The 23,023-nt window shown below is 37.1% G+C and overlaps 3 protein-coding genes across 3 annotated transcripts; 1 reads left to right on the top strand and 2 right to left on the bottom strand.

The window, feature by feature from the left end:
• Window positions 1–2,042: 2,042 nt before the first annotated feature.
• LOC105154043 (CD180 antigen) lies at window positions 2,043–5,426 on the bottom strand. Its single transcript, XM_011069290.2, has 4 exons — window positions 5,188–5,426; window positions 4,399–4,755; window positions 3,643–4,244; window positions 2,043–3,169 (listed from the first exon to the last, which is right to left on the bottom strand). Exons 1-4 carry the CDS (start codon window positions 5,245–5,247, stop codon window positions 2,875–2,877), a joined length of 1,314 nt encoding a protein of 437 aa, XP_011067592.1. The 5' UTR covers window positions 5,248–5,426; the 3' UTR covers window positions 2,043–2,874.
• Window positions 5,427–6,653: 1,227 nt separating this feature from the next.
• Window positions 6,654–10,855, bottom strand: LOC105154042 (Uncharacterized protein C12orf4-like protein). The gene is made up of 10 exons (XM_011069289.2): window positions 10,718–10,855; window positions 8,785–9,293; window positions 8,344–8,565; window positions 8,052–8,255; window positions 7,820–7,935; window positions 7,596–7,732; window positions 7,401–7,521; window positions 7,214–7,332; window positions 7,003–7,128; window positions 6,654–6,913 (listed from the first exon to the last, which is right to left on the bottom strand). Exons 2-10 carry the CDS (start codon window positions 9,288–9,290, stop codon window positions 6,800–6,802), a joined length of 1,665 nt encoding a protein of 554 aa, XP_011067591.1. The 5' UTR covers window positions 9,291–9,293; window positions 10,718–10,855; the 3' UTR covers window positions 6,654–6,799.
• A 259-nt stretch (window positions 10,856–11,114) lies between these two features.
• On the top strand, window positions 11,115–13,136 carry Aos1 (SUMO1 activating enzyme subunit 1). Its single transcript, XM_011069286.2, has 6 exons — window positions 11,115–11,343; window positions 11,747–11,918; window positions 11,989–12,245; window positions 12,331–12,512; window positions 12,591–12,723; window positions 12,800–13,136. The coding sequence occupies exons 1-6, from the start codon at window positions 11,249–11,251 to the stop codon at window positions 12,960–12,962; spliced, it is 1,002 nt and encodes a 333-aa protein (XP_011067588.1). The 5' UTR covers window positions 11,115–11,248; the 3' UTR covers window positions 12,963–13,136.
• The last annotated feature ends 9,887 nt before the right edge of the window (window positions 13,137–23,023 follow it).

The following is a 23,023-nucleotide window of genomic DNA, read 5'->3' as shown; positions in this document are numbered from 1 at the left end:
TATTATTTTTCCACCGGCTCTCGCCAAATTGGCTCGCACGGAATCTCGAATTACGGACATTCGACACCGCCGCGCGAGGAGGGTAGAACCTCTCGTTTTTTTATTCCTCTTCCTCCTCCTCCTCTTCCTCCTCCTACTACTACTATTACTATCGAAACCTACCTCCCTTACGTTCCTCGTGGTCCATGCCCGCTTTCCGGTATGGCGGAAAAAATATTCCGCAATATTCAATCGTTTTACTCGCACTCCTGCTGGAAAATGGTGCGAAGTTCTCGCCAGTTCGAATTGATGTGTTTCAATGTATAAAAAAGATACACCGCGTTCGGAGAGCAGCAATATATGTTTTTTTTCGTTAGAAACTGAATTAAGTTCGAGGTAAATGCGATTTTTCAGATAAACTGAACTATTACGTAAATAGTAGTGTAAACGCGCGTACAAATGAAATTTTTTAAAATAAAACTCCTACGTATACGGAAATTTTGATACATTCTAAAATTATATTTTACAAAAGTATATTATACGTTATAAAAGTATATAATATAAATTATATATTATAAAATAATCAAAATATACATTATATATTACAAAAAGTGATTAAACTTCCTATCAAGTGGTTTTGTCAATTCTTTTACAATAAAGAAAAGACAATTCTTGCTCAATAAAAAAATATAAACTACGAGTAAACTGATAGTAATAAAAAGTAATGATAAGGAACAAATAGACACGTATTGTTTGTTTACGAAAAAAGGCGTGTTGAGGAATTAAAAAGAAGCCTGTATACCTATAGGCGTGTAAAATCCAACATGGAGAGTTGTAATCGCAGGCTTCCGATCAACGGAAGGCGCATCTCTTCCTTAGTGATTTCTTGCGCTCCTCTCTTTGCATATTGTGACTCCCCCGGTAATACGACATCCTCGCCCGTGGGGGGCTCTCTCTTTCTGCTCGGGCGTAACCTAATAGGTTCTCCCATAGGAAGATCATACTTCGATACAAAGGCTGATCGCTACATCGCACGCGATCATGGTGCACGTCACGTAAACTGACGATCTTCATAGCACCATTTGCTGGCTCATCGCATAACGCGCCAATATTGCGCCCCTTCTTGGAACGGAACGCGTAACGCCCTACACTTTAATGTTTCATCAACGACCGGTATATCGGCGAGTGCATACGAAAGGTTTGATGGAATTGCGAGTGCGATCGTTCTCATTGTGACGCAAGACTGGATCATTATATCGAAATAAATATTAATGTAAACCATGATCGAATTGAAAATGATGAATTAAAAATATTTCTTTTTGACGTACTGTATACAACATGACGTAAAACTAGGCGTAGCATTGCGTATATAATGATAATTGAATATAATAACCAAATTTTTGATTGGTCAACAATTTCTAATAGTATCTTTATATTATAAAATTTGAGGCCAATTTATGATTAACACAAATGTCATCATGACTTTTGTGTGAAGTTTGAACGACTGCATTCACAGAAATATTAGGTATGTATTCATACAAATGTATAGGCATATAGTACAATATATAGCCATCGGTAAATTTATAAAAGGTTATTTCTTTTTTATGTTTCGCGGCGGAACTTGAGAAGTTTTAAATTCGATCATTAATAATCTGTTCTTTGAAGCGAACGATACTCGAGAAATATCTCTTTTATTATTTTTCGAAGACGGTACGTCGAAACGAAACATTCAAGGATGACTTCAATTGTGAAAAAGGCTCTTTTTGCCCGTCAATCGGAAGGTTACCGGGAATGGAACCCGTTCTGGCGGAATCTCGTAGCATTTCAATTAGTTGCGTGCGCGTTCTCAAGATGCCACGCACGATAATTCGTGCGTACCGCCACGCGTTGCCGCGTCGTTACGCGGAAGAGAGGATCTTACCGTCATTCAGGGCAAATGAGCCATTGCGTTCTTTGTATCCGCTTTTCTTTTGTGCTACGCCAACGGACGCGCCGTGTGGAACAAAGGTAAAGGGGTTTTCAAAACGCCAATTCTTACCGCTAGAAAAAAAGAGACACAAATGTTTTATTCGACCACAGAGGTTTCAGTTTTTATTATCGGACACTGGGAATGCCGTTCGAGAATTCGAATATGATCATTGAATGTAATCATTCGAGTTCATGTAAGCGAAGAGAAACTTTTCTCATTCGATCGTAATTCATTTTGATACGTTTGTATACAGATAATATAATTATGTAGATAATTCGTTACTTATCAGCATAGAAATCAACTTTAGACTGATTATTGCACGGAAAGGATGATCTTGCTGAAATATCTAAAAATTTAATTAGATACAGAATAAACAGATCTGAAAATAATTTTGTTAGATCGTTAAAATAATAACGTAGGACGCTCAAATTAATTGTTAGAATGTCGAAACTTTTTGCAGCATCGATCATCATACTTGAGATTCCTACGTAATCATTTTGACTATCGAACAAAATTATTTTCAGATTTGTATCTAGCTAAATTTTGGATACTTCCAATCATTCTTTTCGTGTGTAATCTTTTTCGAAAATTTTTAATTTTCTCGTTACAAAAAAAAAAATAATTTTTAATATTTCAAAGAAACTCAATTTCTATATTGTTTACTTAAAATACCTTAAATCAACATTTGTTCTATTTACATACTGTGAACCAACGTATTCCATCTATGTGAAAAAGAAAACAATAAGATAATCTTTTAGGACGACTTCCATGGGTGGTCATCGCAATTACGATATTTTACGTTATTACAAGGTAACGTTACAATAAAGCTTTTTGTAAAAAGACTTGCTGAAACGTCCGCTGTTAGCGGACGATTTTTCCGTCCACTCGTCTGTGTTGTTCTTTCTCTTTCCACTTTCAATTTGGCTTCATTCTTCGTTGCGTTCGTGCGTCTCGGACACCGCCAGTATTCGGACCAGATCATTGTTCGACTCGACGACGTTTTTGTACGTGACGGTATCCCCGTTCCTTCTCTTGAAACTCCATTGGCTTATTGGCCGTCTGAGGAGAACTAAGACCGCGGCTACGATCGTGGCAACGATCAATATCGAGAGGCCTGTCCACAGGATCGGATAGATGACGGACGTGTTGTATTCACATTGCAGCTCATAGTTCAGGATTTCAGCCAGGAGTTTGGCATGATATCGATCTGGTTCGTGGCATCTGTCGTACAAGTTTAAACAAAGTGATTGATTATGTCTCTATATTCGCGGGTCCATCTTCCAATGATAAAATATATGTTAAAAAATACACTGCAGTAGTAGTTTCAATATTCACATCTTTTTTATATATTACTTTGAGATAAGAAATTTAATAATATATTATAAAGATTGAATTTATTATTAACAAAATGTGATCTCGTAATAATAGGAAAAGAATTTCTTCTCGCGGAAATTCTCGAGACATCTGAAGAAATAAAATTGAAGCTTGATGAACAGTGCATGATATCGTCGTTATATCATTTTATAATACATTTTTATCGAGAAAAGCAAAAGAGATATTTATGATATTTATTTAAAAAAATAAATCGGAATAAATTTAAAAAAGCGAATATTAAACATTTAAATTTGTTTTGCTTTTTATTTGATATTGGCAACTCTTATCAACTGAGAGTAATATCTTCGTCGATATCTTACCTAATGTCTCGACTGAGATTCCTGGTCGAATTCAACAGGCCAATCCATTCCAAGTTGCAGTTGCATTCCCAAGGATTGTTTTCCAATTCAACAACGGATATCCGTTGTATCAAAGGGCGCAGCTCGGCACTCAAGGTTTTGAGGCCGCAGTCTTTTATCGAAAGTCGCTGCAATCGTGGTAGCACGATGCCGATTTGCGACCAAAGACTAAGTAGGACCAGCTGTTTGGAACCGATCAATGATAACGTCTCCAGACTGGTCAGATACTGGAGATCATTCAGCGTCAGCGATGTCAAATTCGGCATGTGGTTTAGCCGCAATTCTCGTAGCTGCGGTAGATATAAGTTCTCAAAACTTATCACTTGCGTGCCAGATAAATCCAGCTCTTGTAAATTTATCGGTAATAAAGGTATCGCGCTGATCGAGTTCCAGGATAGGTTCAAAGTCGACAAGTTCGTTAAGGTCTTGAAGAAATCTGATAAAAAGTATGGCGCAGATATGTTACTCAGGTCTAGGTGTTTTAAGACCTTTAAATTCCAAAAAGCACTTTCGTGAATTCCATCCCCTATGGGATTATAGGACAAAGATAAATATTCGAGAATCTGAAAAAAAAATTCTTTTCCAGTGAAAAATTCTTTTGTGTGTGTGATATATGAATGCGCAAAAATGCGTGATAAAAAATCAATTTCATGGATAATCTCTGTGAAAAAATTTGAAATGTTTTAGGAGAGAATTAAAAAAATTCTATAACATTACCGTTAAGTGTTGTAACATGGTCTCGTTGACGACAGTGAGCTTGTTGAAGGAAAGATCTAATATCTTCAGTTTCGTTATTCGATCATTGAGAGCCTTATCGTCGATGTATTCCAGCTTATTGTGGCTTACGTTTAACAATTGCAAATTGTATTCTTCTTTGCATAAGAAGAAGAATCGCTGAAGATGATTCTGAGATAAATCTAGTGTTTTTAGTGCCACCAGATTAGTAGAGCAATCTAAAAAACTGTCAATTTCGTTTCCCCTTAAATTAAGATCCGTCACTTCTTGCAGATTGATCGTCTTCTGTATTCTTATAAAGAAATCTTCCTTCGTCATTTTTCGAAATGAGAGGTCTACCTGCAACGCAAGCCTCTTTTTAATTTTAATTCATTCACATAAAACTATTTTAGATCACTCAGTGAGAAATGACAATAAAATCGATATTGAATCGACGTCGTAGTAATGCGAATTACTCGACACGTGTGCGATTGAAACAATATTGAACAATATTGAAACTAATTCTCGTTTGTTTAGTAGCGTTTTGCACGTATTTATCGAAAATAAAAAAAGGACGGTCTTTCGAAACATAATTTTAGAGCATAAATTTAGAGACGCGTTCACGCAGGAAAGCGATGAAATTTAAAAAAGCGATAAGTTGATATCCAACCGGAAACTGATATTCATGAAACAAATGATGGAAGTGTCATCGAGAGTGTTTTGGAAAATCGTAAAATTTATTCACAAACGATCTGATTAGTAGAATTATCGCGAAATTAAAAACCAACCCACCGTTGTCGACGAGACGTACGAAATGATGATGACGAAAAACGCGAGCGATCCGAGCCGCATCGTATCGGGTAGTAGTTATCTGATTAGTCGATTTTTTAAACGATCCGATCTTCGATGCACTCGATCGGCCGACCACACCACCAGAATCACTTAACGTGAACTATGCTTCCCGCACTACGATCCGATGAAATGGCAATGAATTCATCTGCGACACTCTGCCGAAGATTACAGTGCCGAATTAAGAGGGGGAGTAGAAGAATCGTCGCATTATAATGCACTCCGCACTTCGATCAGCGTATACATACGCCTGTTGCTAATCCACGTCGCTCCAAAAAATTACAATTTTCTACTTTATCTCAACAGAAATCTTCCTTGCGATCTGATCTGGAAATTGTATTATATCACATTAATACAATGTCGATGGAAGCATCATTGTTTTCATTTCACGTTTGTATATAAATTGATAACGAAATTTTTCGAATATCGTGTAGTTCGTAATTACTCAATTTAACTGTTTTATTTATAGTTGTATCAACAAAAACATGATCATGTCAACGCTTTTTAGGATATTATAGGTATTATCTTCAAAGATACCAGAAAGTTTGCGAGTTATCGTCGTGTTTTTGATCCAATGATCACTAATATTGTTTATGATCTCGCAAATAATTTTTTTCTAAAATGAAGCGGAGTTGGCGTCGCGAGAGTAGCAGTGTTAATTTAATCCCTCCCCGGTCAGAAGTTCAGAATCACCGAGGCTAACGTACCACTTTGTGATAAACCAGCGATTACGCGAGTCGTGCGTACCGTAAATTCATCGGGCCTCGATCAGCGATTGTCTCTCCGTCACAATCAATCGCGCATATTTTTTCAATTATTATAAACGACGGTATCTCCGTGTTCACGAGATTTATATATCGTTAGAATGATGGAATTGACGTTGTTTCTCGCGCCCGAAAAACGTTAACATATCTGCTCTGCTATGCTCCAGAAAATAAAAATAAGAGAGATAAACCTCGCTCTTCATGCCGCGCATCTAACGGCGATAATGTTGCTCACACATCTCGTTTATAATTATCGGTGGATTATGCGTAAAATTATGTTTATTTTCGAAGTGACTTTTTAATCTTAAAGATTAGAATTTCGTTATGAAACTACGTATTATTTTTAGAACTTCATAATTATAGAGATTAAAATATAAATTTTTAAAATCATAAAAATTTGCGTTATTTTCGAAGCTTCATAATATTTTAGAAGTTATAATTAATTATGTAATTAGGGTATTCTTTTGGTATAATACAGTTTTGGGGAATTAATTCTATTAATAACATTAAAAAAGAGAAATGCAGCATACATTAAATAAATCCTAAGATATTTGATGGAAAATTTCTTTAACATTGCGAATATCAATTGAACTTCATGGGAAATCAGTGTGAAAGTAATAGCAATAGTAATATATAAAGAAAAAGCTCATTAAAAGTCATTTATTCACAGTCATATCTTTTTCCATGCCTGCGGCGGACAATAATTGAAATTACATATGCACATAATATATAACAATAAATGTAGCAACATTTTGAACGCATACTACGATAACAAAGACACGAGGAATCGTTCACTTTTTCGGAGTTTGTGGAGTACTGGTAGCTTTGAAAACTAATGGATTCGATACTCGAAATATACTAGGCAACATTGTGGCTAACGTTCCAAATACCTCCTCCGACATTCCCTGCAACCGATAAGAATGATATCGACGTGAGTGCAATCTTTTTCCTTCTTCTTTTAATGTCAGTGGATTATGCTTATCGCCGAACTTACTTTCGGTACGAGAAACTGCAAATTTTTCAGCTCGGCTCCACCCCAAGAGGCCATTTCGATCATGAAACCTTTGACGCACTTGAAAACTAATTCTGCCCGTTTTGTGCACCAGGCGACCGTCATATCCTATGGCGGCACGTTGTAAATTACTTATATTTTTCGCCTAATTATCTAAGAATTATTCGTTTGAATTATCTAAGCGATATATTACCTCTGACATTTCATGGACAAGCAGCACGGGTATTGTAAGCGTCGTTACATCGTTGCAACATGCTGTCTTCAAAATGTTTCGCAATCCCAGAATAGCGGGATGTCTTGAGTTGATATCGCCTATAAAATCAATAATATGCATTTAACTCTGTAATTCGATAGGAAATTTCTAACTGCTAGTTGTTTACCGGATCTCAGAGAATCGTTGACAACCATGTGGAACACCACGTGAACTTGCGCCAGATTGGAATGTCTCGTAATGAAAACGTCGCCTGTTTGTAGGCTCTTGCTCGTCGTGGATTTCTTCGCCTGTAAACAACACGCATGGTTTTGCATGCCGATGTAATCATAAATAAAATTAAATTTTTAATACTGTCGCCTACATGGGAATCGTTTCCTTCTCTGTGATGCGCCTGCCTCCAGGCGACGGCATCCTTCACGTCTTCTCGAATCTTTTCCAATTGCTCATCGATAGGCGGAAAATGGAATTCCGTGGTTAATTGACATATCGAACATAATTCTGCAATAATACAGAACTCAAGTTTACAAGAGGCGCATAAAAACCAGTGATAAAATAATTTGAAAATCGTAGTCTATTAGAAGGCACCTTTTGTTATTCCAGAATAACTGCCTAAATGATTATCGCTTAGAAGAACCAATCCACAGAGATCGTTCGAATACAGTTCTAACGCTGTTTGCAATCTTTGCGGCGTTGGATCCATCCTAAATGTATAATATATTTTTATTGTATTACAATCGATTGAGACAGAATCTTATCATAGACATTAAGGAATCGATTCAAGTATATTTTATGCTTCCGTAAAAATTATTACACATACCCGGATTCGCTATTTTTTGTACGACAAAAATCAAGCACATCTCCGGTCAATATGCGTATATTGTGCATTTGTTTCATTTGAGATCCTAAATGTATGGTAAAGCTTTCTTCTAACAGAGGATAATCTGTCGTTTGCTTCTCCTCGCTGTGAACGAAGTTGTCTAGAGCTGGACGCAACGGCGGTAATGGTACTATGGGCGAACCCCTATTGCGTGAGAATATACATTTTTTATCTCAATAAGATTTGTTTAATTTTCTTAAACTGATTAGCAAAATGTAAAAGAGACACCTACATTGGTGTGGATACCATACTGGTCTGTTGCTCTTCAAGTAGCCTCATGATCCAATTTCGATACTGCCGCCGTTGATCTAATCTCAAAGCATCGATTTTGGATCCCCAGAAACCTTGTAATAGGCTTTGTTCCTCGAAATGACGACCAGCCATGTCGTTTATGGACTTTTCAGTAGATCCTGCTTCGAGAGCCTCGACGGCAACGCGCATTTCGTCGGTTTGTCTGGAATTTATACAATTCTTCTTTTGAAACACTGTTTCCTTTTTTTCTTATTATTTTTAATCAAAATAAGGTAATTGATAAATAACAAATAAACAAGTTGTCAGATTTCTTTACATATTCGTATTTTTTATGCTTTACATTTTTAAGTGTATGCATATATTAAATGCATACACATAAAAAAGTGAGAAATGGAAAGAAAAGTCGTAAAATATTACTAACTTTTGCGTGAGACGTTCATAGTCGGTATCCCTCATTTGAATTACTTCAGTAACATCTCGTCCATATTTGTGTTCTTCTTGCAAAATTGGTTCTAAAGACGGGGAATGCACTAATCTGTGATACGCCGCAGCAAATAATTCCTCATCTGTGGTCCCAATGGGATCGGAATATTCTACTGTCTTCTGCTTGTATATTTTCTCCCAGTTCTTAATTATTTCTTCTAAATCTAAACTGCCTGCTTTGGCAGCTTCGATAAATTTCTCTGCTTTTTCATCATGAAACTGCAGTGTAAATTCCTTGATATTACGCTGCAGACATTTCAACAAATCTGATTCCACATAACATGGTAGCTTGAACGATGACATTATACGATGCATTAACTCTTTTGTGGAGCCATGATATGGTATTTTTAACGGAATTTCCAACGTGTATTCTTGATTTGTAGTACATGTTGGAAATTTGTAGACGAATGTTTTTTCGACGTATTCCTCTTCTGCTTTATTCATCGTCTTCAATAATATTTGTTTGTTTGTCATGTAATTTTTGTAATGAATTTGTATTTATAAGAAGTAGATATGCAAAATAGTATACATTATAAGTAGTACAATGAAACAAATCATATAGTTAATAACCGCGGTTAGAGTAATAAATTCTATATAATTAGTTTTCTTATTAATATAGATATTACAAGACTTGAAAAGATTGGTACACTTATCTCACCAAGGTCAAGTCTTTCACAACATTCGGGTTAAAAGGGTAAAGATAATTCTCAGTAACAGGTTTTTATTATGTTTATTGTCTACATTTATTTCAATGATAGCGGCAGCCAATTAATTTTAATTTCAACTTTAAGCAACTACAAATTTGAATGCCTGTAAATTCATTCAAATATTATCTAAATAAATATTTAAACATGGTAGTGAAAACATCTGTAAAATGTCAGCAAAAAGTGAGCATCGAGTACTTTTGAAATAAGACAATTTTTTCGATCAACTTTCATTTCAATTTCAGTTTAAATATATATATTGTTGACACAGTAAGTTTTCAATTATAATTTAAATGATAAAAAGAACGGTTTTTATATTATTCGATCGCTTCTACTTTATTGATTTACGGGGGCTCTAGTACTAGCTGTAATAAACATCAAAATACTGCACAATAAATAAGTTGTGTTTGTGATTTAGTTTATACTGTAGAATAATTCAGATAAATAGATTCAGATAAATAGATCTACGATTAATTTAAATATTAGTATAAAAGAATCTCTCAGAATTATTTCTTTAAATATATATATAAATTTATATAATAAAGCAAATTAAATAAGGAAAATAAAAATATTAAAAAACTAGTAAGATCATCTTACAATAATCACTTCTCCAAAAGTGCCTGTGCCTTCGAAAAGATGCTTCACTGTAATTTACTTATTAAAAAAGATTTTTGAGAAAATAAAAAGAATGAAGAAGTAAAATTAATTTAATTAACTCAAAGTTTATAAGAATAATAAAAAAGATGTAGACTATATTTTAGATGTCGTTACAAATTGTTTTTGATGAACAAGCTAAATTTTTTTTTTTTGTTTATATCTACTATTTTTACATTTATACATTTGTCACAATTTCTTGCAAGGCTTTTTCATTCCATTTGATCGTTTAATATACATTTTTCTCATATTTTGCAATAAATATCATAAAAATAAGGAAGGAGGAATACACCATGTTAATAGAGAATATGTACTGACACTCATTGTTCTACTGATTTTGATATGTGTTATTCGACTATTGTATGTTTCGATTGTAACAATCTGTCAACTTGTTGTAATGAACATAACCTCTAGAACTCGCATACGCAGAGATCTTTTTGCACTGTCGGACAGACAATGCGATTTGACGACTTTTTAAATGTAAATTTTTATATAATAATTCGAAATGAATACCGTTTATATCTCGCGTCTCTCCAGTAATCTGAAAACACACTATCTACGTGACAATCAGTGACAATCAACAACTTTTGACACCCTTTCCCCCTTCCTCTTTCCTATCCCACCCCTTTCTCCGTGACAATAGACAATTTGCGTTCAGAAAATACAATATGGTCGTCTTTTGGAAAGTAGATCTGATTGGTGAGTGTAATGCGCCAATCATAGACGACTGTGAATGTAGTTCGTTATTATCCTATATTACTTTAGTCTAATTTTATTCTTGATATGTAAAGTAATAAAAATTAATAATTTTATTTATATTGATAAGTAATATTGCAAGTATTATTTGTTAAATTAATTTTTTAAGTTAATCGAAGTTTGGTCGAAATTATTATTTTCTGAACGCAAATAGTAGTTCTTTATTACATTTATACTCATAGGCGGTTTAGATTGACGTTATATTGGTTATATATCGAAAAATTCTGAGACGCTTCTCTTTTGGCGGCGATTCGTGGTATTCCAGTGAAAAATAAATAATTTATTACAATGCTGGATCACAAACAAACAGAAGAGTTGACGGATCATGAAGCCGAGTTGTATGACAGGCAACTTCGTCTGTGGGGCTTGGATTCACAGAAACGGTAGGTCTCGTAAATTTATGAATACATAACCTAATTCGGAATCAATACCGGCGTTTTGTGAAAATTCCAAATTACAAATGCGATATGCATAACACGGCTGTAGGAAGATTTTTGGAATTAATTTGAGATTTTTGGACATAATTTGTTTCTCTTTGCTTTTTGCCGAGTACGTACATCTTTTAAAAAACAGAAATAGGTCTGTTTTCTATCAACTGAATTAGTATATACTTTCGGAATTTACAACAGTATAAGTATATTTTTTATATATATTTAATGAAAATGAAAAAAATTCTAATGCAGTTTAATGTAGGGATAAAAAACAAATCTAACATTTTAGAATAGTTTATAAAAATTTTTGTTAAATATTATTTTCTTGACTGTTTTTTATCTATATTTTTCACAGATTGCGAGCTGCAAAAATTCTTTTGATAGGATTAGATGGTTTCGGAGCAGAAATTGCTAAAAACATTATTTTAGCTGGAGTTAAAAGCGTTACATTTTTGGACCATAGAAATGCGACCGAGTTGGATAGATGTTCACAATTCTTTATTCCGAAAGAAGATATTGGAAATAATGTAAATATTAAATAGCAGATTATACTATTTTGCTGCATGAATAAATATGTATTGAAATAATTGCTCACAGAAAGCCGAAGCATCATTGCCAAGAGCGCAAAACTTGAATCCCATGGTTAACGTTAATGCAGATTTAGACAAGGTTGATGATAAGCCTGACGAATATTTTGGACAGTTTGATATAGTATGTGCTATGCATTGTACTATTACCCAGTTAAAGAGGATTAATCGAGCATGTAGAAACCAAAAAGTCAAATTCTTTGCTGGAGATGTATGGGGAGGACTTGGTTATGTATTTATAGATTTACAAGAACATGAATATGTAGAGTGCGTATATTTACATTTTTTAATTTGACATATGTATATTAAGAGCAAATGTTTTGTAAATAAATAAAATCTAAAAATCTTTTAGGGATGTGTCAAAATCAAAGAAAGTCACAATACCGGAAGGTGGTGAACCTGTGGGTAAAGAAAAGATTGAAACCATAACAATTAGTGAAAGGCGCACAGAAACTTTTGTACCATTTGAGTTTATTTTAAATGTTCCAAAAACATCTTTAAGTAAAGAGGAAAAAATCTACTATATGATGCTAAGTATGTTTTAAAATTAGAAATTTTTTTTTAAAGTAAACATTTATATTTAAAGATAGTCTAAATAATAAATTTTTTTAGTATTGCTGAATTATCGCGAAAAGTATGGTGAAGATCCATTGCCTAATGAAAGAGGTTGTGAAAACCTGAAAAATGAAGCTTCTGCAATTATTAAAAAATATGAATTAGGCGATAAAATAAATAATTTAGTGGAGTATGTATAACAGCTTTGACACGTAAATTAATCGATCAAAAAGTTTACATGTATAATAATATTTTTGTAATTGTAGGAGTGATTTGTATGGGCAACTCAGTCCAGTTTGTTCTATCGTTGGTGGTATCGTGGCTCAGGAAATAATCAAGGCGGCTTCGCAGAAACACGCTCCACTCAATAATTTATTTACATTTAATCCAGATTCATCATACGGAATTATTTTGAAATTGGGCTATTAATCGAACGTGTGTGGAGCTGAGTATATTAAAGATTTTCTAATAATACTGTGATACACCGAATATAACAGTTCCCCTATTTATCTATCCTTTTCATATGTGAAAAACAATAGAAACTTATTTTATCAGCAAATCATATTTTGAAAATAAAAATTCATTACTCTTATGTACATATAACAGTTATTATTATGAATTTAACATTGATATGTGTGTGTGTGTGTGTGTGTGTGTGTGGGGGGGGGTGTGGGTGTGTGTGTGTGTGTGTGTGTGTGTGTGTGTGTGTGTATACACATGTATTTATGTATGTAATACATTTTGTGAGTACAGAAAGTACAAATGTTTTACGCGCATATATGACTCACACTATCGAGATTCCGGCAAGGCAATTTCAAGCTCGCTTTGTGGATTTTTTTCATGCGCACTCGGATGGAAAACACGTCGCGAAACGTAAAATGGGGATTGAAAAATTGGTAGGGGAGCCGATTAGAGTATACCTCGTTATACTTTATCGGCTCATCGACATTATTTTCAAAGGAACGCATTCCACGCGTGCATCCTATTTCCCTAAAATTTTCACGAAAATGCATAGTTTGATTTCACAGTTAATTCGCACAAATATATATGATAAAAGATTTTATTACATAGTAATAGCAATGTGATATGACAATTTAGTCTCGGTATTTTTAATATAAATTATTACTGTGTCATCTACTTCGATATTCCTCTTTATTCGAGACTATACATATTCGACAAAGTATGCGTATGTATATTATTTGCGCTATTTTACACATACATGCACGCGCGGGTAAAGTGATTGATTCGATCTTCAGCTTGGAATTATGATATATCGTCTTTTCCCGTGCACACGATGTTGCGCCTCAGGCCTATCAGCATGCTATGTAAATGGAAGGGTAGACATGTAAACCGCTTCGCTCGACTCTCCCGTCGCAGGTATACATGACGTGTTTCTTAACGATGTGGCCACGTGCGTTCACGGTTGTCGAATTATCTCGTACGACGTTTTATTTCGTGCTCGTCGGAAAACCATTAGCTGGCGCGACACGTAAACGCTTCTCTAATTTGACATTTGTTAGTATACGATGCTAACGCAAGCCGCGCATTGAGGGTGATGGGAGTTCGTGACGGATTTCCCGTCACATTTCGACGGGCGCGGCAAATCGCATCGACTGGCGATTCATGTAAATTTAATAGTACGATGTCGCTTGAAATTCGCAATCACCGCGTCGAATTTACTTCATTCTATTTGGGATTATATAGACCCTTTAATTTCTCATTAACGTAGCTTTACGCGGATTAATTCGAGAAATGAGATTTATGATATGATGGATTATACGCCTCGTTTGTTTTATTTACAGAGTTATCTGATAAATGTGTATATAATTTATGTATCTCCATTCGTTTTTTTGTACAGATTTTTATTACGGATTCAACCGATGCATGTTTTCGGCGGACATTCATTTGACGTTCTAAGCAGAAATATATAGACCACCGTTAAGAGATATGCGATGAAGTACCTTCATGCATTTTATGCGATCGCGTGATTATTATCTGACTCTAAGTGGAGTAGGAGACGTACTGGTACTCCCTGTGACTCATGCAAGGAATTCACTGAGGCTACCATCGTATAAGCCCGCTACAGAATCGATATGACACGTATACCTTTAGGAATGTTAAACTACAGTTTCCCCTGCAGTACGTATGACTTCATTCATACACTTAAATTATAGTTTACATCTCGTGTTGATCATAAGTGCATTCGCGTTTTAGAATTATAAAAAAACCTACATGATACAATAAATTTAAACATATTTGAAATTTCTTAGTATTTATTTAAACTTTTTATATATTACATAACTTATTTTATATACATATATCATATTATATGTGTAATAAATATACAATATATAATTAATATAATGAATAATACAATTATAAATTAATTATTATAACAATTTATATTTGTAAAACTGCACATTCTTCGTTTTGCGCGATCTTGAAAATACTGAAAATGATTTGATTATAAATATGAGAAACATAGGGGACAAAGGCGTCACATCCCGAAACATACTCGGCATTTCTACGCCATCATATCCTCCGCGCGAAAAGGTTTCCGAAGGGTGTGCCCTTTGCACATCGTACCCGCGCGTTGATTTATGACGCGACGAAAATTATTGCTGCTGTTAAAATATCACCGGGCACATTTATTGACAGACATACGTCGTCCTTGTAGAGAAGCACAATGATCTTCAAGATGAGCACTTTAAACCGATCTTAAGTGTCGAGTGAAGCCAATTATGCCGATGCAAACGTTAAGGCGTAGTATTTAGGGTTATTATCAAAATTTACGTGATACCGTTTCCTTCTTGCGATGTCAAAAATGCGACATTAAATTCCGACGTTATCGTCAGACGAGAGCTTTTAAATCCCGTGTGTGGACGCGACATTCAAGCAAAAAATCCACGAATCATGAAAAAGCATTGTCGCTGCGGCTAAAATTGCGTACGTGCGGCAACTGCTTACGACTTCTTTTGACGGTAGTGGTTTCTATTTATACCATACCGTAACATGTTTTCCGCTTATCAGTATCTTATTGTCGGCGCTGTGTACCACGTTTTCTTTATTAACCCTGTTTGTACGTGGTACGCCGCCACTGCTGCCGTCGCTTGAAAAAAAGGGACCCTGCATTCTGATAGTGCGATTGCTGAAGAGAAATGTCCTGGGCAAAATTACTTCATGTGTAGAATTAAAACGTTATATCTGATAAGAGGAAGTTACGTTTTAATTTTAATAACTAGATTAAAAAATAATATTATGTAACGGACGTACATTAATTCCCTGATAATAAGAGTTTAACTAAATTTAAACAAAAAACAATTTCGATTTGACTATATAAATTCAAGATTTTTGCGAATGAATTTTTAAATCCTTTGTCTACAATTATTTCCTTTCATCTGCACCTTCAATCTGGACCTTTTTGTTCAAGTTTTTTTTATTGTTTTATAGGCTTTCAAAAGAACGAAAAAATTCAGAGTTATTTTTCAACATCTTTATTGCATTATCAAATGCGTAGTTTTCTCAATTATTTTAGAAGAAGAGAAATCAGACTCCGTCCTCCTTTATTTCGGAGAAATTTGAAAGTGAAATTTCACTTGCGTCAAAAAGATCCAGATGAGGAGTTGAAATAAATTGTCATATTTTCCTCCATATATTATATATGATATTCCAAAACCGAATTTATCTAAAAGCCACATGGTGGCTTTAGATATAATAAAAGAAGGATAAAATTTTTCTTTATACGAGATTCCTATTATACTTATTAGACAAATGATGGACATTTTTATATATTACGGTATTCTATTACATGCCGCTTCGCGTTTGAAGCGATACCTCGATGAGGAAGGCGCATAGGTGAAATTCTGCGGGTTCGGGGGTGGCGTCGTCGAACACGGAAGATAAAAAGATTTCATGGCTCGTTTTCTGACCGAGGGACATAATATTTTTCGTGGTCGGACATTCGAGGCGCGTCGACCACCTCTCTCTACCTTCCTCCTCGCTCGCTGCATTAACAAAATAACGTAATAAAATCTGAGTGCTCTCCATCGCTTTTCGCCGTCCGTCTCTTCCCCTCAAGCCCGTTCCCGTCTCTCTGCAGCTATTTTCCATCGCTCCATCTTTCTTTTTTTTTCTAGGTGGGCACTCGTAAAGTCCGATACATTGTACGCCGAGAGTTATATTCATCATGGTTGTAACCGTCTACGATGGTGGACACGCGATCGGCGAAAGGATCGATGTTCTGCGACGTCTGCGATCATCCAGTAGCGGCACGTGACGGTGAGTCGCCTTTTTTCCTGATTAATTCACAAGCGACGATGGTACGAGCGTGTTCGCTGTTCATGACTTATTGACTCCGCCCTGCGTCCGTCTTTAACATTTTATCGCGGTCGTCATTGATTATATTGGAGTTTTTTTTTCCGTCTCTTCGCGAAATCTCTTGCACATTAATCATGGTAAAGAACATTCGTTCTTTCCGTCATATTCCAATAATCATGTATTATCGTTTGCGTGTACATAAACACACGTGGATGACACTTTCCACGACGTTAGAAACTAAATAAGCGCGAGAAACGTCGCGTCTCTCGTGAGCTACGTGAACGCGTCGCGCTGCGGCTGTAAAGCTCGCGATAACCGACATTTCTTCTTCGAGTTGCCGAATCATTCGGGGAAAGGGACCAGCAGAGGGCTATGCCTCCATGTCGCGACATTAATTTTGCCCGAGCTGTTGCAGCGCGGCTTCCGAGTTTCGGATTTCGAGCACGCCCGAGGAGCGCGATTCGCCGCGATATTGCCGGGGCTTTACGAGCAGCCATCGGTGCAATTCAGGCAGTTTTTAGGGTCAAACGAATAGCTAATGCAAATACGGCTTCTCGCGCCCGGCATTATTTCACCTCCTCCTTCTGCAACCGGCCGTTAGTCTGGGCTTCTCGGCGTCGAGGATCCTTCTCCTCTTGCTATTCCTCCTTGCTCCTTCGTTCGTCCGTCTATCCGTCTATCCCTTTCTTTACCCTCCCCCCCCTGCTCCCCCATTGCAGGCATTACGCGAAATCTTAATGCCCTTCGTTATCAATTAAGACACGGTCGTTGCAATTAATTCTGTGGCCGGTCACCCTGTCTTCTCCCGCTGGAAACGGCAGACGGAAACGGCGTCGTCTTACGCGAAAGGAACTTTCCTTCGTCTCGCAATGTGTACGTGAATGGGATTGCGCATGTGACTGAGCGTAACGATCTCCTATCTCCTGATGGCACTGAATACACGTTGATTTGTGGAGACCGGAAAAGCATCGCTTCATATAGCAATTGCAATTGAGCGCGCAATAAATCAAAGATTTCGTAAACATGTTAGTGTAATGCCCGTTGATGTAGATTACACTTGATTAATTGTTTAAATTTTTTTGAAATCTCAAGATTCATAGAGTCAAAATATTAAAGTAGGATAAAAAGAATCGTTTCTTCTATTCCGCGGTAAATTGCACCTGATCGAACGAGTTTGGATGACGTAAAAATAATGTCGAACAGGCAATATCATGGAGAGGTAGAAAGAGGGAGAGAGAGATTCAGATTAAAATCGAATTAATATGCATGCCTGCGCGCAAGTCTGCTTGGAAGCGACGGTGATGGAACGATGAAATCTATCTACTGCTGTCCAGTGAACAAACCTGTAATTTGTCAGAGCGGTTGATCTCTAAGCCCCGGCATTATAATTTGCGCCTATGCAGAAAGCAAACTGGAACCAAGCCGAAAACGCGAGGAGGCAGGGAGATGGGAGGCTAGCAAGAGGAAGAGGAAGAGGTTGAAGGGGGTCAACAGCCTCGGACACTCTTGGCTCGTACGGGAATCGATCGAGACCGAAACATCAGAGACCGGCTAAGTATTCATGGCCGACGAGGAGTTTCGGCAGCCAGGCCAAGCTGCTGATGAATTCCTCATGAGGGTCATGAATCTAATGGCGAATCAATCGTGAAATTACCGCCGGCGATGAAACGACGTTCGCCGGAATCGCTTTCGCGACGCGCCGACTTCTTTCAAGTAACTTCGAGTTGAACATTTATCGTACATTAACTTAGCATTCCGCTAAGTCGTCTTATAAAAGGATAAAAGCTTCGGGTTTTGCGGACGTTCAACTCGCCATTTTGCTGCGATAAGAGCCCCTATTCTGTAACTCTTAAAACGACAATGTCGACGTCATTACATTGTTGTTGTGTAGGTTTTATATATGCAACATGGTAAAATACCTGCGCAACGATAACATAACGATACTGTCGTTAAGAGAGTTACAGAATAGCGGTAAAGATCTCGTTGACACAAGGAAATTTTATTATCTCGCGAAGATTCGAGTGATTTTATAAACGATTATTCTATTGCGCGTATTTTCTTGAATTGATGAAAAGTGTTTTGTACTGATTTCATATGACATGGGGATAATACGGGATAAACTGGTGAATGTTTTGCGCCACTTTGTCATCGGCTTTTAGTTTTTTTCCCCTCAATGTAAGTCCTGTTAAGTCGCAATGTTGCGAGGAGGACTTCTCGATGGTTCTTTCGGAGCAAAAAGCTTAAGAGGTCGCCGAGAGGTTGCCGAGAGGAGAGCGCGTCCGTTAAATTACAAAAGGATCCTTGGTCGTGCTTGTACTACACTGTTTTCCTTCACATATGCCGAAAGGAAGTGTATCATAAGTTACCGGGTGGGTGAGAGATCTATGGCGACGGGTTCGGGTCCATAATTCATGCTTTTGTTCGATTCTGTCGGGCATTATTTTAGGTTACGTCGAGAAATGCTTTCGGGATCGCGGTTTACCCTTCTCTTTCCTTCTTTTCTCGATAACTGGGAGAAAAATATGCCGAGTTTCCTGCCGCTTCGCCAAACTTACCAGGATTTCTAATGCGCGCCACCCTTGCTCGATGCACGACTCGATGGTATATAAATGGTATAGCGTCTGCGTTATCGCTCGGTACTCGAATTGGGAAAGTAGCATTGACCTATAAGTTGCATAAATTTGGTACAAGAGATTTATTATAAAGTGCAGAAAATGTTTTTCTCTTTCTTCTCCAAGAGATTAAGAAGTTCGATGTTTCTCTATTGATGAATTCGGTTCATTCGCCCTACTCTGGATTAATGCATGTTAAAGGCATAAAGGTTGCTTTATGTAAAATATCTAAATGCAATACAATCACCTTTGACAGTGAAATAATACATGTATATTTTGTTAAATAATATGACAATACTATCATTGGGTATTTAAATTGTTTAAGATATTTATATGCTTTTACATTTAATTTTGCCAATTTCATATCTAGCAGCTTTTACGTACGATCTTGTTAAATGCAAGTGACTGAATTCGCTATATTTTTGTACACAGCATGAATTCAAGCGTATACTTTAAAAAGTATGCAACGAATTTACAAATCTACACGATATTATTAGCAGCGACACGACATGTTTTATTTCCTCATTTATTTTGTAATCTTGGTATCGGCGTGCCAAAGTTCGCACGATCATTGTCAACTTTGGCCAATAATCGCGTGTGCTCGTAAAGTGTTTGGGGTAAAAAATGTCCGTTATAAATAACCGAAGGGAGCGTTATCCTTTTCGCGGCGAGCCCCGTGCGATTTTAACGACCCCCGGTCGCGTCGCGCTTCTCGAAAATCGTCACCCAAAAGCGCATCCACCTCCGTTCGGCCCGTGTGTGTCATTCTTCTGCTGTCCGTTTAACAGCAGCGATAAAACATGTCTAGGCTCTCGTAAGAGGCAAAATGCGCTTTCTCGAGGTGCGTCCGCACGGGTCTGCAAGACACTTTAAAGTATTTTCGGCAATATAAGGGCTGACTTATGGCTTTCGCAATTCCCTCGAAAAATAGAGTGAGAGATGGAAAGTAAGAGAGAAAGGAGGAAAGAAGAGATATCGGCAGCAAATAGAGGAGGAAGAAAGAGGAAAGACGCGGGTGATGGCGTCTCGAGCAGGACGACTGGGATATTGCATTGTGTTTTCTTTCGGGACAAATGATTTACCGCGTTTCCCCTTGTACATCGCCGCGAGCTACAGCCCCGCAAAAACACGTAAGGGGTTGCAAGAGTCACCAAAAGCGACGACGAGGGGAAGAGAGGGGGGGGAGGTAGGGGGGCTCGAGACGAAGAGAAAATAGGGAGCGGGGCAACCGAGCCGCACGATATGGGAGGTATTACATATTTATGGGCTTCTGGTCCCGGCACGGAAGCAAATTTCAGGCAAATCTCGGTCGGAAATAACGTTAAAGCCATTGGGACGTAAGGCCGCGCCATTTTCAAGCGGGCGAATATCCACGCGTTCACCACCGGGATATTATTTTCCTGGGAGGAAACGGCACCGCCCGAACGACAAAGTCGCGACTCACACGCCGTTCTCTTACTTCGGCCCGCAGCTTATTGCGAGTTGAACGTAAAATATCTTTCTTAGCGGTTTCAATTGCGACCATTTGTGCCACGGTATATTCGCAATTGCCGAGTAGAACGGTAGAAATGGAACAACGTAAAAGTGAATTGCCCTATTGTGTCAAAGAATAATTAATTTATGATATTTAGATTTAGAAGTCATTTTTTTAGATAACTGCAATAGTTGCATTGAGTGTGAAAGGAAAAAGGATTATAAGTGTTAATAATTGATATAATGTATTTTTTTAATTATGTATTTTTTAAAATGTAAGATACATAAATTGTGCATAAAAGGGTGACAGCGATATTGCTGTTACGAAATCTAAGTAAAATGAGGAATCTGTGAATAATTGAATCATTTTTTAATATCTTAAGACAGCGAGCTACTATTGTATATAAAAGTACAAACGGTACACGTCCGATTGGTGTCGCCAACTTGTAGCGCATGCTTGTACTACAGCTGCTGTTTACTTGAAACTCTTATTACATGTACCACATACGTAAATATTTTTCACATATCAAAATTAATTTAGATTAGTTCAATTTTATTATAATATATATTTTATATTTCGATGCGTTTTAAATAATTCTTTAAATGATAAATTGTATCATACATTATTTACATAAAATTAAAAATAGAATTTTGTATACATTTAAATTATTTAAATTATTATAAATTCAAAATATACAATTGTTTGAATTCCGATGCGAATTATAGGGTCATCTAATTAATATTGAGAGAATTAATCAGCGAAACGAAACGGTATCCTCTGCCGAAACAAATCAGTGAATTGCGCATTCATCCGGCTAGCATTAAACGTCACTCGTGTCAGTGCGTTGGTCGTAAAACCACCGCAACAATTACCGCTCTTTTGTCGAATACGCTTACGAATAATCGGCTACCACCGACAGGCATTAGCGTTTATGGCGTCATTAATGTGAGATATCGGAGAACGTCTTCGAAAACCGGAAGAGCTTAACCTCGATTTCGTGCTGCCCACCGGAACGTAATGCTTCCGATTTGATTCGGTTATATTTTATGCGAGTCCACCGTGAGGGTCAGCGAACGTCGATGGGGCCGTCGGCATCGTGCTCGACGGTTGAGCGAATTATTGAATATTTGAGCACGGGGCCACTTCTTCGCCATGCGAAGGGTAGCCAATGTAGAGACAATGTTCCCGACAATCCCGACGCCTCGTGATTTACGTGCAAATATCGCTCGGCTTACGATATAGCTCGGAGAAGAAATGACCTCTGACGTGGTATTATTCCGACACGCGTACATTTACGTACGCGCACCGTAATCTCTTAATTCATCACGCGAGAAACAGTGATTCTATTTTACGACAAGGAAATCATTATTACGTATCGCTAATATTATTTGATGTTCCTGCTTTGTTCGGTTTAATCGTTGCACCGGAATTCATCCGAGAAGGATTAACGTTTCTATGCTCGGTGATGGCATTTATTCTCAATTGGCAGATCCACTTGAGTTACGGATAGTTTATATCTTGTAACAATTAATCCTCATTGTCGACTCACTAGCGGTCATTTACTGTCTGGCTTCTTAATTCACCATCTCAATGAAATTACGCTTCCCGCGCTATCGTCAGTCCTTTTCTAAGCACTCCCCGGAATTAGATTCACGGCTTCCAAAAGGCGCTCTTTAGAACACGGAGCCGCTTTCCTGCACCCTCCGTGTTTCGTTACGCGGTGGATGCCGCAAAACCGAATAATTTTCGTTCGTAGAGACGAAAGGGTGGATGAATAAGTAAGGAGACACCACTTCGTTCCATTACGCGTGTTGTACTTTACAGGTAACTGTATAACAAGTATCCGTTAAGAAATGAGGCTCAGAGAGACAGAATCTGAGAAAATTGACACATTAAAATTTAATTTCTACGTCATCGTAACGCGATGAGAGAGAAGATCGATTTTAAAACATTACTTAAATTAGATCTCCGGCATATCGGTTGCGAATCAATCACACGCTATTTCTCTCTTCGCATCTTGAATAGCCCATTAGATGTCCTCGCTAAAAATATTATGCGTTGATTTTAATTAGATTCGCGTTTCTCTA

The sequence above is a fragment of the Acromyrmex echinatior genome, chromosome 6, assembly GCF_024713525.1.
Source record: "Acromyrmex echinatior isolate Ae372 chromosome 6, ASM2471352v2, whole genome shotgun sequence".
In the NCBI taxonomy this organism is placed as follows: domain Eukaryota; kingdom Metazoa; phylum Arthropoda; class Insecta; order Hymenoptera; family Formicidae; genus Acromyrmex; species Acromyrmex echinatior.
The sequence above is the reverse complement of the archived record's forward strand: the minus strand, read 5'-3'. Positions and strand labels throughout refer to the sequence as shown.